Here is a 14,934-nt window from a genome sequence, read left to right as displayed (position 1 = left end):
TTAAACTATGGAAATTGGTCAAAGACTTTTTAACCGGTATCTCTTAAATAAACTTTAAGATCTTCGAATGATCTTCTTAGGGTGATTCTTATATTTCTTCATATTAACTGAAAATCAAATTATCTTGTATATCCCGGAAACCAATTTTTATCGTTCAATTTATTTCCAATCGAATTTAATTTATTTCTCACAAAGGAATCGCGTTGATGATATTTTTTGGAATATCTTTCCTTTTTTTTTTTTTTTTTTTTGGAAGAAGGATACGTTATTTAAGAAGCTCGGAAGGTTAGGAAGATGGATATCGCACTCCAAGGGGATTAGTTTCAATGGATACAATCGCGCTAACTAGACTTTGGCGAAAGTCGTGTTTTAAACTTTCGCATTTCCGCAGAAACGCATAACTCGGCCAAGTTTCCGCGATTCGTCACGCGTTTCCGGAAACCTGCGCCGCTCCTCTCTCATTCACGATAAATTGGGAAGTCAAGTCGTTGGCGTCCCTCGTGTGAAGCCAAAAACCGCGCAAGGTTTCCTTACTCGATAACTTTCGTTGTTCTGCCCTGTTACCCAACTACGAGAACATACCCGACTAAATGAATTGGAAACACCAATGCTTGTACCAAAACTCTTTGTTCTCTCTTATTTTACATTGTATCCCCGTCTTTCTTTTTTCCGCAATTGCTGAAAAATTTTTTATCCAAAATTTATATATCCGCATTTTATATTTTCGAAAAAAAGTTTAAACGCCAATAACTCGATCGATCGATAAAACGTGTCTGTTTCGAATTTTAATTTTGCTCGTGATCCTATCTCTTTGAAAGGTATATAACGAAATATTTCTCGACTCTTCGTCTTTTTTTAACTCGTAGTGCGCGCATCTGGTTGGACAAGGAAACTTCATCGAGGAAAATCAGCGAGAAAGTTGCCCGTATTGTTCGTTATTTTAATGAAGGACAAGATGAAATGATACAACCCGGAAAGGGCCCTCCAGAGCGTGATTCGTTTTCCTGCTAACGGAAATTTGTTATCAAAGAAACTGACGACTTACGGCTTAAGTTCGTTGTCTCCGTTCCACGAATTTCGTGTGATTATCAACAAAGAGCTTCTTGAAATTACACGAAAAATCTCGCAATCAGTTTCTGAAACGAAAATGCTTTCGTAAAAAAATCTATCTATCTATTTTGCAATTAAATCGAAACTACGTAATTAAGAAACGATTTTGTGAAAAGTTATATTTGTTGTGCTTATAATTGCAAGAAGGTTAAAGCAATCTTTAATCTCTTGCATTGAATTCTTTGCCTCGAATTATTTAATTGTACTCAACACTGTTTCGATATTTAACGAAAGTATATATATATACAATTTTTATTTTCTTATAAAACAATTTTTAATTGTAAGAATTTTTCAAGATTGAGGAAAAAATTGACTTCGATAATAGATCAAGGAGACAACATACAAAAGTGTTTTCTTTCTTCGCCATCTTCGTGATCTGATCGTTGTTTTGCTTTACGTTATATCCACCATCAATCATTATTAATCGATTTCTTTTTCTCCCAAGTCTCTAAAATACTTCAAATCTCGTTGATGATTTAATAAAAATACACTTAAAGCAAAAATAAGAATTGTATTCGAAGAAAGATCTCCACGAGTTATTTCACGTAGAATGATTATTTAAAACAGAGAAAATTAGAGATTCACTGTTTAACATTATTTCACAATCCCCTTAAAAAACGACGCAACAAACAAACAAAAATGTGGATAAAATATTGTCAATCGAAAAATACAGAAACATCGAATAGGAAGGAAGAAATTCGATATAAACAAAGCTATAACTTCGCATCGACTCGGCCTAAATTTCCGCTTTGTTTATATTCCCGTGTATATGTTCCGCGAGGAACGTCTCCCCTCCTCTGTTTAACTTGGAAATAAGCCACGGTATCGAGAGGAGGGGATGAACCGTGGACGCCCGTGTCTCCTTCTCTCTGGCTTATTGTTCACAACGTTCTCGTGCACGCGCGAGGAACGAGCTGCGCGCCGTTTACCGAGGTAATTGCTATTTTAATAATACACGGGCGAAGGAAGGGGAGGAGGGGGAGGGGGAAGACGGGAGAGGAGTGGCGAAACTCGAGTACATTTTGAATGGGGGAGAAAGTTGCCGAATTTGGCTTGGCTACTTGCCATTAGACGCGTCTAAAGTCGGACAAACGTGAAACAGTTATACCGTATGCGTTATATATTTTAATTCGTTGCGAAATGCGCGGACTTCTCTCTCTCTCTCTCGCTCTCTTTCTTCCTCTCTGGCAATGGAAACACGCTCGAGCAGGAAATACCGAATGATGGTTTTTTAATGGCGCGATGGTTGTTAGGATTGAATAGAGGACTATATATTCGTCCCGAGGCTTGGAAATTTCTTCGTGATTCTTTGTGTTAAGCAATAGAAAATCGTGACGCGAATTGGAGAATGCAAGCGGTTCTTGAAACTATTTTACGACTTCGTTAATAGGAAGAAGGCACGAAGGTTTTTGAAACGTTTAGCTTGCATAACCGTGGAATCTTGAACGATCGAGAGGAATAATATAATAATGGAAAGAATTAAAATATCAACGTTGTAACAATTTTTCGTTTAGAAAAACGAACACACGAGTGAAATTATCAGGTAATTCTTGTTTGGAATAAATTATCGATGATAAAGTATATATATATATATATTTACTTATTTTTTAGACAAAGGAAGATTAAGACCATTTAAACAAAGAATGGTTTTTTTAATTTTCAAATTCAATTTCTTCTCACTCAAACGAAAAAAAAAAAAAAAGAAAAGAAACGTTTTCAACTCGTTTTTTCCCCTCTCCTCCAATTTATTTTGCATAGAAGAATCGCCACGCTTGTTCCACCGCATCCGAATGCGCGTATTCACTGGAAAAATTAGAAAGATTGGATTAATTACGAATAAATAGCGGCGAGGAACGAACGGAATTAAAAAAAAATTCACGATTTATACACGGATGGTGAAAATATTACGCGACGCGTGACAACAAGATCGGATTTAAAGCGTCAACTTTAATCGGCGCTCCGTCCACGGGATCGAAACGAGGGCGGTAATCAGAGGAGCGGGCAGAATTCCCGCGATTGAAATAACAACGAGATATTTTCTTTCAATTCGTCCCCGGGAGGGAGGATAAGGATGTTGGCGCATGCTCGACCTCTCGAGCCCCCCTCCCCCCCCCCAAGGATGATCCTTCGGATCGAGAAAATCGTTTTTCATTCGCGCATCGCCTGCTCATCGCGTGAAATTCGTTAATCCCGCCGCGGACAGTCCCGGATCAGGGGGAAAAGTATTGCTTTCCTAACGAGATTTAAAATGAAAAAATGGGGGGGGATGGGAAGACGCGAGGAAATGGGGAAACGCAGTTCGGAAAACACGATCGACCGGCGTCGATCGATAAGCTCGAAATAATTGCTTTATTCGTTTCTCCCGGAGATGGGCGATAATCCGTTAATACTCGCAAATAATATTCGCGAATTTTCCCTATCCGGCTGTGTATGTATCGTTGCACGCGATATAATTTCGCATTAATTACAATCCCCTCGATATAATTGATACAACGTTGAACAAATATTCCGATTTTATCCCCCCCCCCTCCCCTCTCCCACCTTCCCCGGTTTCTTTCTTTCTTTCTGTAAAGTCTTGCGCTTTTTTTTTTTCGGCGAACACGAAAATCGTGTTCACGATTCGGCGATTATTTTTCGGGCCGACTTTCTCGGCCGAGCGAGGATGAAAAAGCGTTGGTGGAGGAACGACGAGACAGGGGTCTCGATGCATGGCCTCGAAAATAGAGCCAATTAAAAGTTGGCGGGTGCCAGAGCCAATTACCTGCGTCGGTCCACCGTTGGAGAAAATCCTAGTGTCTCGGGGAATTTCTTTTTTCTTTCTTTCTTTCTTTTTCAAAAAAATTGATTCTTCGCACGGGCGAGTGGAATAGCCGATTAATCGCATATCTCATTCGATAATAATATCGTTCTATCAAACTTTTGAAAGTTTCCTATCCGAACAATTTTTTCGCAATGAACCATGGTTGAACACACGATTAAGAAGATTAATTATTAAAAATCTCACTTGATCCACACGCTAAATGATGAGTTGTAGATTTTCTTCGACAAAAATATGGGTAATTTTTCTTTTTTTGAAATAAAATCGAATATTTGAATTTTAAACAATTTCTCGTCGAGCATCGTAGATCAGACGATCTTGTTTGCCTTCAGATGGAGAGAATGAATATCGCGAAGACAATTATTCGCATAGTCTGAAAATATTCACATATCAGAAACGCATACAAAGAGAAGATGGATGTTTTTAACCAAATGAAAGAAATTGTGGCGAATGGAAATTGGAATTGGCGAATGGAACGATCCTCTCGTTATTGCAAGATATGTTGCAACAACGTTTGGCAAACCTTCGTTTCGAAACTCTACGCCTAATCGCGTGTTCATAATTAATCGATTGTCGAGTATGAGAACTCGTTCGAATGCAGCTGCTGGGAGGGTGGGAAGCCCCTCGTGTTGGCGGAACAGGAAGATGGAGTGGCTGCGTCTGCCAGTCATTTGGCGCCACGTGTTTGCCACCACTCATTCGCCAAAAACTTCGTTTTCGAGAAGCGAAAGAAGGGAAACGTTGTCTCGTTCGAACGTGTATTGGTCGGCGAACGCCAGAGAAAGGGTTTTGAGAACGACAAACGACACGTCGGGACGAGAATTCCGTTGAAAATACCGATTGCGCCACCCCCTCGAATTTGAGCCTCGCGCTAGATGCGCCGCTCCACAGTGATTCGTGGCGTGCAAAGCCTCCTCCGTGTCCCGGATTTTTTACACTGCTTATACATCGTATCGATCGATACCGCCGATGAATCGATGCTTCCATTCGCAAATATTATTTTCGTTCCGGTTTTTTTGTTGTTTTTCTTCTTGTTTTTCTTCTTTTTTTTTTTTTTTTTTTTTTGGAACAAATTTATATTCCGGCCTCGAAGAGAAATTTTTATTTTATCACGTGTTATATCGGTTTCTTTGTTAACCGGATCGAGCCTTCTCGTATCCATCCTATCCGGATTTTGTACACGCGTTATCAATTTCGTTCCGCGCTTTTATTTAACTTAGTTATTTAAACTTTGCTCCATAAAAAATAACAAAATTCCGTGTTGTACCGTATTTTCAAATCGATTGTACATATCATATCTGTATATAAGAAGGAGAGATGAGATTTTCGAGATAATTCTAATATTATCTCTCGAAATCCTGCATAATCTCCAAGGATGATTCTTTTTCTCTCTCTCGAGAGAGAGAGAAAGACTCGTCGCTTTGATCCCAGAATCGACTTTGTCGGTGCAAAACAGATCTTTTCACATCTATCCGGAACGAAATTAATTTTATCCTCGTCGACGTCGATAGATAATCTCTCTCTCTCTCTCTCTCTCGAGTGGATGGAAGCGTATGCGAGGATTTCGCGAGGGGGGCAGGACGCGAACTCGAATGATAATGGTGATGGATCGCGGTATTTATTTGCGAGTGACGCGAAAAATTATACGGTGGCGAAGAAACGTTGAGGGGAGGGAAAAAGGACGGGACAGGAAGGGAGAGGGGAGAGGAATTGCAATGGTCTCGTAACCTTTTTTTTCCCCCCCATTTATCACGCGGACGACGACGCGGGGATGAGAGAATCCTCGACCGCGATGTTTTACCCCCTCGATATCCCTTCGACCCTTGATCCTTCTCCATTTCGATCTTATATATCCATCCGTTATCTTTGCGTCGTTTCTTTCATTTTTTTTTTTTTTTTTGAAAATGCGTGTCGAGAAGAAAGAGTGAATTTTTTGTGGAAAAGGGAAATGCGATCGAAACTTTTCTTTCAGTTTTGATGTTTGCGGTGGATGAATCTTAACTGGGTATTTTCTTAGAGGTGAGAAATATGGGATGGAGAATTTTGGGATTAAATAATAAATAGATAATGTAGAATAACAAGTGAACTATCTAAGTGATCGATATTTTTTTAAAAGATAAATTAAGATTTAATTTAGTATAGATGTTTGAAATTGTTCGAGGATTTTTATTAGAATTGTACATGGGTGTTTTAAAAATGAAAGATATAGGGCAGAGAACATTGGAAATAATAAATAAATAATTCTAAATGATCGATTTACTTTTTAAAAGATAAATTAAAATTTGATCTAATAGATAAGTGATTTTTATAATGGATGATCTTTCAAATTGTTCGAGGATTTTTATTAGAATTGTAATTGTTTTAAAGATGAAAAATATAGGTTAGAGAGTATAATAAGAGAAATAATAAATGGTTAAATGTAGAAGTAAGAATTGTAGATAAAAATTTTTGAATCTGGAATAGCGACGAGCTCTCCGAGTGAACGATACTTTCTAAAAGATAAATTAGAATTCAATATAATATGGACAGGTGACATTAACAAAGTAAACATTTCACGCAGAATGTGTCCGCGATCGATTGATATAAATTTTAATATCGATATCGCGCCATTGGAAAAGTTTCCACCAAGTTTCCACGCTAGTTTCCGACACACGTTCCGTTCCCTTTACACGTATTAATTCTTGATACATCACTGACAGGGAATATATACCGATTCAAATGCACAAAAATTGAATCAAATTTTTCTCGTGAGCGAGATTTGAAGTTTGATAAAGGATCCCCGTCTACGTGGAATCTCAGAAGAAACTGGAAATCATTTCTCCTATTAGACAGCCCGAGGGAACTCGGTACAGGTTCACTCGGTTATTTACCCGATCTCATCACTCCGAGTTCGCGTCAGCCATTTCTGACGTACAGAATATGTCATCTATCTATTCCATCCTCGAACATCTCCCGCTTCTGGCGGGATATCTTGATACACGAATTTTATACGCCGTTCCAAACAACCGTTTCTTCTCAATTTGAAAAATCCCCCCGCATTTCAATATTCACATACTCACTTGCTTTATCAACATCACCTCTCGATCTTCCAACCAATTCTAACTCCTACAAAAATCACTTGTCTGCATTAAATCAAATTCTAATTTATTAATTTTAAGAAGTAACCCGATCGGAATTGGAATTCTTATTCTCACGTTTATTACTTCCAATATTCTCTACCCTATATTATTCACCTTTAAAACATCCAATTACAATTCTAATCCTCGAACAATTTCAAAGATCGTTCATTATAAAAATTACTCGAACAGGAGACAAAATACATAAAATGTGTGAAAATTCGCAATCGTGCTTTCTCTGTTTCTAGATTTTCGTCAAAGAAAAGAAATTTGCACGATATATTTAAAAATTATTCAAAGTACTTTGAATAATTTTCAGAGAGAGAGAAAAAAAGTTGTAATATATCTTATCTCGTGTGTTCGAATTTCCAACCACCCCCTCCCCTCCATCACTCGCCCTCTCGTCCCCGGTGCCGACTTGAACGGCGCTCGTTGTGATTAATTGGAACACATTGCACCTGGGAATCGCAGGTGTAATGAAAGATAATCGTTCCCGCCCGCTCGCCCTTTCGCCGCAGTTACATCGCCGCCGACACGAAACCTCTTCCTCCCCCCCCTCCCTCTCTCTCTCTCTCTCTCTCCCTTATCAAAAGTATTGCAATCACCGTGGAAATAAAATAACGAAGGGACGAGGATGGAGATCACGAGATTGTGATAGTTTTCTGATACGTTTCTGATATTAACGTATAAACTTTGATTGGGAAAAGTGGCCGATTCCCTTGAAACTTGATTAACAAGGTTTCGAAGAGAAGATAAATATAACAGAGAGAAGGGATATATATATGTGGAATAGCGACAGTGGAATCGTTTATTGAATATTTGAAAAAAAAAAAAAAAAGAAAAGAAAAGAAAAATTAATCTTAAAAAGAAGATCTGTCCTTTCTTCTTTCAGGATGATTATTATAATATGACGCGCGTTGTTATCGGGATAGATTATGACTGTGTTCAGTTTAACGCTCTCGCGAGAGAATTGTAAAAAAAAAAAAAAAAAAGGGAAAAAAGTATCGCTGTTAAAATTCATAAAGAAGATAGAGGTTTTAAAATTCGGTGAAGTTACAACATTTTAAAATTTAAAATTTCATTATGGGCGAGTCGCGGGCGGTTAAGTAATTTCGTTTTAATGGTTGATCTAAAGCGCTTACGTCATAGGTGATACAGCGGAAAATGGTCGAGCAGTTACGGTATTTTGAAAATGGGCCTGGAAATGAGGAGCGCGGTTACGGGAGGAAAATATATTGGGTGAGATTTTCTTACGTCAAATTATTATTTTGCCATTGATATTTTCATTTTTAGATAGATTAAATATATTTAATTTTTGCAGATTCCTCTTTGTAAACTCTTTGAATCGCGATCATTACTAATGGAAAGTATCAAAGGTTCGAATTCGAGTGAATAGCGACGATGTAAAGATAGCTTTGACCAATTAACTTATCCAGTCTTACTTAACTTAATAATTAAAACGATTCTTCATCATATGAAAATTATCGTAGTACGTTCTATCGATGTACAAACAATTGATTCTCGATATTACAGGACATCGATTAATTTTTTCTCAGTATCGTAAGTGAAATTCCACAATTCCACAATTTTTCTTCCAACGATTCTTACATTCACCAATTTCCGTTCCGAGTGTTTCAAAATTTAAATTCGAAAGCAAGTCAAAAAGTGAACGATGAAAATGAAAAAAAAAAAAAGAAAAAAATGGCATAAAATCCAAAAACTCACAAGTTCCCTTTTTTGTTCCCCCAATTTATCGACACTAACTAGAGAAACGAAAAATTCTGCCAATTCCTCCAGCGACACTAATGCGCGCCCAATCCGAAAATTGATTCGCGCAATTGTCGAGAGAGACGGAATCAACCGGCCCGTGATGTTGAGAAGAGTATTGGCGAGAATGGAGAGAATTGCTGTTCGCGAAGAAGAGGATGGATGTTGCGGATTAAAACACGGAGCATATTGTTGCGGTGGGCGCAATTGACAGTAACGAGGGATACGAAGTTGACTTTATCGCGCGCGGAGTAATACGCGGATTAGGAAGACCGCTAATACCGGTGGCGTGGAATTTCAACGCGCTTCGGTTTACACGGGGCCCGTGTCTCCCTCTCTTTGAGGCGACGTGTCGTGAAACGTAATTAAACTGCCGCGAGCATGGCGTAAAAGGCAGTGGCACTCACCTCAATCTGCTGTGCTCCGAATGCGGCGACTCCTCGGGCGATTTGTAACTGTTACCGGTCTGAAATGGAGAAAGGGTCTTGTTAGGAACAATCTGTTCGATCGTGGAAAAAATTGAAAATTGATCACCAGGTAATGCCCCTTCCTCTTTGATTTTTAGAAAAGTAGAAAAATATATCGAGATGAGAAGAGAAGAAGAAAAGGCCTTTTGTCAGGAACGGCCTCTTCGATCGTGGAAAAATTGAAAGTTAATTAATTGGAAGTAATAACGTGTCTTTTTTTTTTTTTTTTTTTTTTTCGTTTTCAGAACAGAAAAAAATCTAGTTAGAATAATTGGAGGAAAAGGAGAAAGAAAAGGCCTTGTTAAGAACCACCTGGTCGATCGTGGAAAAATTGAAAATTGATCAGGAGGTGATAATCCTTTCTTCTTTGATTTTTAGAATAGAAAAATATAGGAAGGGCCTCTTCGATTGTGGAAAAATTGAAAGTTAATCAAAAGATAATTATTTGTCCTTGTTTAATTTTGAGGAAAGTATTGAATTAGAGATTATTGGAGATTGAAACGAAGGGAAAGAAGAAAAAAGGGATCTTGTTAGGAACAGCCTCTTCGATCGAGGAAAAATTGAAATTAATTGAGGAGACAATAATCCTTTCTTCTTTGATCTTTGAAAATAGAAGAACATCGAGTTGGAAGAAAAGAAAAAAAGGTTCTTGTTTGGAACGGGCTTCGATTGTGGAAAAATTGAAAAATAATTGGAGACAATAATCCTATCCCCTTTTGAATAGGAAAATATCGAGTTGACAGTAATTGAAAGTTGGAATAGCGATACAGAGGAAAAGGAACCCTCTTCGATCGTAGAAAAACTGAAAATTAATTGAAGATAACAATCTATCCTCCTTTCGCATTCGAGAAAACTGCATATATAATAAGTTAAGATTAGTTAAATACGAAGAAGTTTGAAGCTAGATAAATGTTCCTTCTCGCCGCAATCATCGTATTCTACTTGTTGAATTGGAACTTTCCGCTCCCCGTATACTATTACTTGGACAACTGAGATTTTCCTATTTATCCAACACCATCCTTGTTCGTTTGAGCGAATGGAATATTAATCCATTTCTTAAAATATATTTTTACCTTTTGCAACAATATTATTCTCGACGAATTAATCGAAACAAAGTACCATTTTTCTCGTGCGAAATATAAATAATTTAAAAACATCCAGCCAGAATAATTCTTCCGACGAATAATTCTTTTCGACCGATCCTCGAAGAAATGGGAAAACTCTTGAAAAACGTTTCAAACGATAAATTCGATTCTCTGTTCGAAGCGGAGTTAAAAATAGGCAAAAATTATCGGGTTCATAAAGTTTCTCAATATTCAACGATTCTGGACGATCACCGCACGGCCAACGCAATATTATTCCCCGCAATAGAATCAGTCATCGCGACGGCGTACAACAGCCACCCAAGCCCAGGTTTAATTTCGTCGAAACGATTTCGTCGACGATTTGGCGCGGATTCCTGTTTCGTGGCACGCGAAATAACATTCGCCTGGCTAGCAGCGCGCCCCCACACCTTGAGGTCGCCTCGAAATCACCGCGATAAATTCGTTTCCCGCCATCGTGGTCCACGCCATCGAGCGGCAATAAAGCCGAGCGGCGAAGAAGGACCATCGATATAAATTCTCGACTTTCTCCATACCGATATTTCCATACCGATATTTCCCGCGAATATCGGATTCATAGTTGACCCAGGTTGAAATCGTAGTGGAAAAGGCGGTTCGACGAATGGAATCGTCGGGAGGGCGGCGTGATATACGGCTGGGTAACGAGGATTTATGTCGATTAAAGGGTGAAAACGAAAGAAAAGAGAGGAGGGAAAAAAGAAAAGGAGAACGGAGAGAAGCGAATACGAAAGGAGGGGGAGCGGTGGAAGGGAGCGGGGGGTTTCCATCGATTCCCTTCCGTAAATTTCTTCGTTAGGCCACGCTCGATTCGACGGAGAGCAAACAGCAAGGCGCGCGCGTTATCGACGATGCAATTATATCGTCGATCGACGTGGGCTTCCACCACCAGTTATTAGCGGAATGATACAATTATCTCGGAAGCGATTAGTCGACACGACTCTCTCTCTCTCTCTCTCTCTTTATCCGATCAAATTTATGTCGCCGCGTGGAAATGGCCGTCAGTTTTAACCGTCGATTCTTCTTTTCTTTTCTTTTTTTCTTTCCTCCCTCTTTTTTCCCTTCTAAATCCTTCGTTTCGATCGTTTGATTTGCCATCAAAATTATCTCTCGCGATCTGCATTTACCTCGATCAGGACAGACAAATAGAAGGATAGAGGCAAGAAATTGGAATAAAAGAAAACAGAGAGAACAGAGGAACCGTTCTCTAAAATCGATTTCAACGCGGATAACGCGTAGTAGTAATAGTAGTAGCGGTGGTTGGTTATTAATCGTTATATGGAAATACAACGCGTTGCAATGGCGGGGCGGTCCCGTTTCCACGATATCGCGCCACTGACAATAATAATTGTTTCGATTCGACAGGAAAATTGAATAGAGGCCGCGGGTATTATTAAACGATTGTTCACGCTGGTAGTTTACGTTCCGTCGGTCATTACGAGTTCAATCTTTCGCTAATTGGCGAATCGAATTTGGCGCGCCAATCCTCGGCCGTTTTCGTTTTTTTTTTTTTTTTTTTTCTATTTTCGAAAGTGGACGAGAAAAAAAGAGAAAAACACACAACGTTTCGAAAGAAACGACGCGACGATTCAGCCAGGCGACGAGGCGACGATTCCCGTCGAATCGAATTCGGGAAAGCTTTAATTTACAATTCGTGGCGAAACCTCGTCGCTTGCTTGCCTTCCACTCGACGCGTTGCAAAGATATTTTGCTTCGAACGCCTGTTCAAACGCGACGAGATTCGCGCGATTTTCATCCGCGATGGCACACACTGTCGTTCACCGTGCCATTCCGCCATTGTTTTCACCACTTTCGCCCGGAGTTTAAGCGCCCTTTCGAGGACTTTCGCCCGATTGTGCGCCAGCCAAGTATTATTCCCGCCACGATCGACTCCCGTGTTTTGGCACGGGAAACAACACCCTTCGTTTCTTCGTATAGAAGAATGGAATTCGTTCCCCGTAAGGGAACGAAGATGTTGCCGCCGGGAAGATGAAGAAGAGAGAAATACGATTTCGAGACGATGAGCGTAGGCATTCGACTTTGGAGAAGTAAAAGTTAAGATAGTGAATATATATCTTAAATGAACGTACAGGAATTCGAATAAAATGAAACGAAAATTTCCATTGGTTCTCTAATTTGGAAATTAATTTATAAATTTACAAAGTTAAATTAAATTGATGAAAATGGTATAAAATCTTCCCTGGAGAACTAATTTTTCCTTTACTTCGATCATTTGGAATAATCTTTAGGATAATCTTATTTAAAGAAATTTTCAAAGCCTTCCCATTCGCGCGAATGAAACATCTCTCTTTGTTCTCGTAATTCCTTCTTCATAATCTTCGCAACGATAAACATTCCGATCTTCGTTCGTTCACTCACTTCAAATTATATATCGCGACTTGTCGCTGTTTCATCCTGCTTATCGCCTTATCTTATCCTTTATCTTTTCAGAAATTCAAGGTTTACAAGGATGAGGCGAACAGGAGAGAGAGAACGGAGATCCGTACGAGGTCACGGAGGAGACGAGTTAAACGGCATCCAACATCGTCCGTGTATGCGCGCACGGAGGCCATTTTCGCCGGGAATGCATCGAGCGGCAAATGTTCTCCTTTTCTTCCTCCTCCTTCAGTATGGAGGACGATTGTTCAGCACGGCGAAAATTCGGCGATTCCCCGAAGGTAGCGCGAGAAATTCAATTTGCTCGCGTATCACGTCTCCCCGCCCGATTTATCGCCCGTTTCTGAATGAATTCCGAGTGGAACGAGGCGCGTGCCGCCTAGAATTAACGTCACGCGACAACAACGCGTTTCGCGTTTTCTCGCCACTCTCTCTCTCTCTCTCTCAACTGCCTCCTTCTTCGTGGAAACTTATTTTTAAGCAAACGTTCCTCCAATACGCGGCGATCAGATCTACATCAGGATCATTTCTAAAGATCGTGTAAGTTCAATTATGTTTTTTTTTTCTTTTATTGTTTCAATCCACATACAGGTGTATTTGTTTCTAAGAAACTATATGTGATATTTCATTTATAAAATATAGATCAAAAATAATATATTAAACGCGTTTGAAAAATTATAGATTTATAAATTATTCATCCAAGGATGAATAGTCTATGTATAGCTATTATTTATTTTTAAGAAAGTATAGATATAGATAAAAAAATAGATTTATAATAGAGTAAGTAAGAGAATGAATGTTTGTACAACGGATCGAATCAATATTGATTAACGATCATCTGATTCCTCTCGAATTAAAATCTGGCTGATATGTATAAATAAGAAGGTACAAGTAAGCATCGGGCAGACAGGTTATTTCAGATTTTACAAATATATATACCTTTCATCCTCAAATTTCAATCTCCCCTCAAGTTTAAATCGACTAAAATATTCAACCGAGTCAAACCTTGCCACAAAATTACCATTTTCATCCTCGGTCGAGAGATGTATTCTTCTTCGCGCATCCACCGCACCCTTTAATCTTCCGTGTCTGAAACGTTTTGAACGATTACAAAGATCGATCCACGCCGCTGACGATCTCGACATCGCGCTTTCCTCCTTGCCACCAATGACACCAAGCAACAAAGGAATTTTAATAGCAGAAACTAAGGAGAAGACAGAGGAAGAGGAGAGAGGGAGATCGTTGCCACCAATGACACCAAGAAACAAGGGAATTTTAATAGCAGAAACTAGCCGAAAGAGGAGAAACAGAGAGAGAGAGAGAGAGAGAGAGAGAGAGAGCAATAGTTGGAATGGTACAGGGTTTGGTAGTCCATCGAACAGGAGCGTTGTAAGCGGGGGCTTAGAGTGGATGCGGAATCAGCCTAATCACCCGGAAGTGTCGCCACTGTTCACCGCTAATCCGATCGCAGATGTTTCCCTCTCGATTCAACCCTCCCATTCGCTCTTTCTCGCCCCTTCTCCCTCGCCCATTCCCTCCCACTCTCCATCTTCCATCTCTCTCGCTCCCACGGTTCACCATGATTCCGACCGCAGTGTTTGTTTGCGGCTGCGTTAGCGAATCCTAATCGCGGTTGGTCCGTTTTCGCCCTAAATCTGCCACTGCGTGAGACCGGCCCGCGATTCGAATCGAATAAAACCGTGCACGAGCGAGGTTTAATCTTGCCGCCATGGGAGATGCGTGTCACGATGCCCCCAGTTGACAAGATCACGATTCTCTTCAGCTCTCGTCGAGCTTTCGTCGATATCCGTTGCTCGCCGAAACTTTCACGCTCTCTCGATCGATGCTCTCTCTCTCTCTCTCTCGTGAAAGATGAGATGTTTGCTTGGATGGGTCCAAATCATCGTCGAAATGGGATGAACGAGAAGATTTCGACGGATTTATCGTGCGAATTCGTTATTGAAACTGGTGGATATTGATCACTTTTTTGTTATTGTTATTTCTTTCTCTTTCTTCTTCACACAATTGTTGGATTGCAGGGGAATATTTGTAATTGGAAAGGAAATGGTAAATGGCAGAATGGCTTTTGTTATTTCTTCTCTTTTTCTTTTTTTTTTTTTTTTTTTTTTGATACAATT

General features: G+C 39.6%; 1 protein-coding gene across 3 annotated transcripts in view; it reads right to left on the bottom strand.

Moving 5' to 3' along the window:
* The window catches only part of Scgdelta (sarcoglycan delta), a 214,531-nt gene that overhangs the window by 64,531 nt on the left and 135,066 nt on the right, over nucleotides 1-14,934 (bottom strand). For 2 of the 3 annotated variants that reach the window (XM_086915151.1, XM_086915149.1), the window contains one exon: nucleotides 9,219-9,277. In XM_086915151.1, the coding sequence (XP_086771277.1) occupies nucleotides 9,219-9,277 (59 nt within the window). Of the gene's footprint in view, nucleotides 1-1,045; nucleotides 1,137-1,453; nucleotides 1,624-9,218; nucleotides 9,278-14,934 lie in introns of those variants that run through there. The other variant, XM_086915150.1, reaches the window with a different exon arrangement.

Source organism: Apis florea, unplaced genomic scaffold (genome assembly GCF_048593485.1).
Source record: "Apis florea isolate Af1SG1 unplaced genomic scaffold, ASM4859348v1 contig_3772_pilon, whole genome shotgun sequence".
Classification (NCBI taxonomy): domain Eukaryota; kingdom Metazoa; phylum Arthropoda; class Insecta; order Hymenoptera; family Apidae; genus Apis; species Apis florea.
Note: the sequence above shows the minus strand (reverse complement) of the source record. Positions and strands in the feature narration are given on the sequence as shown.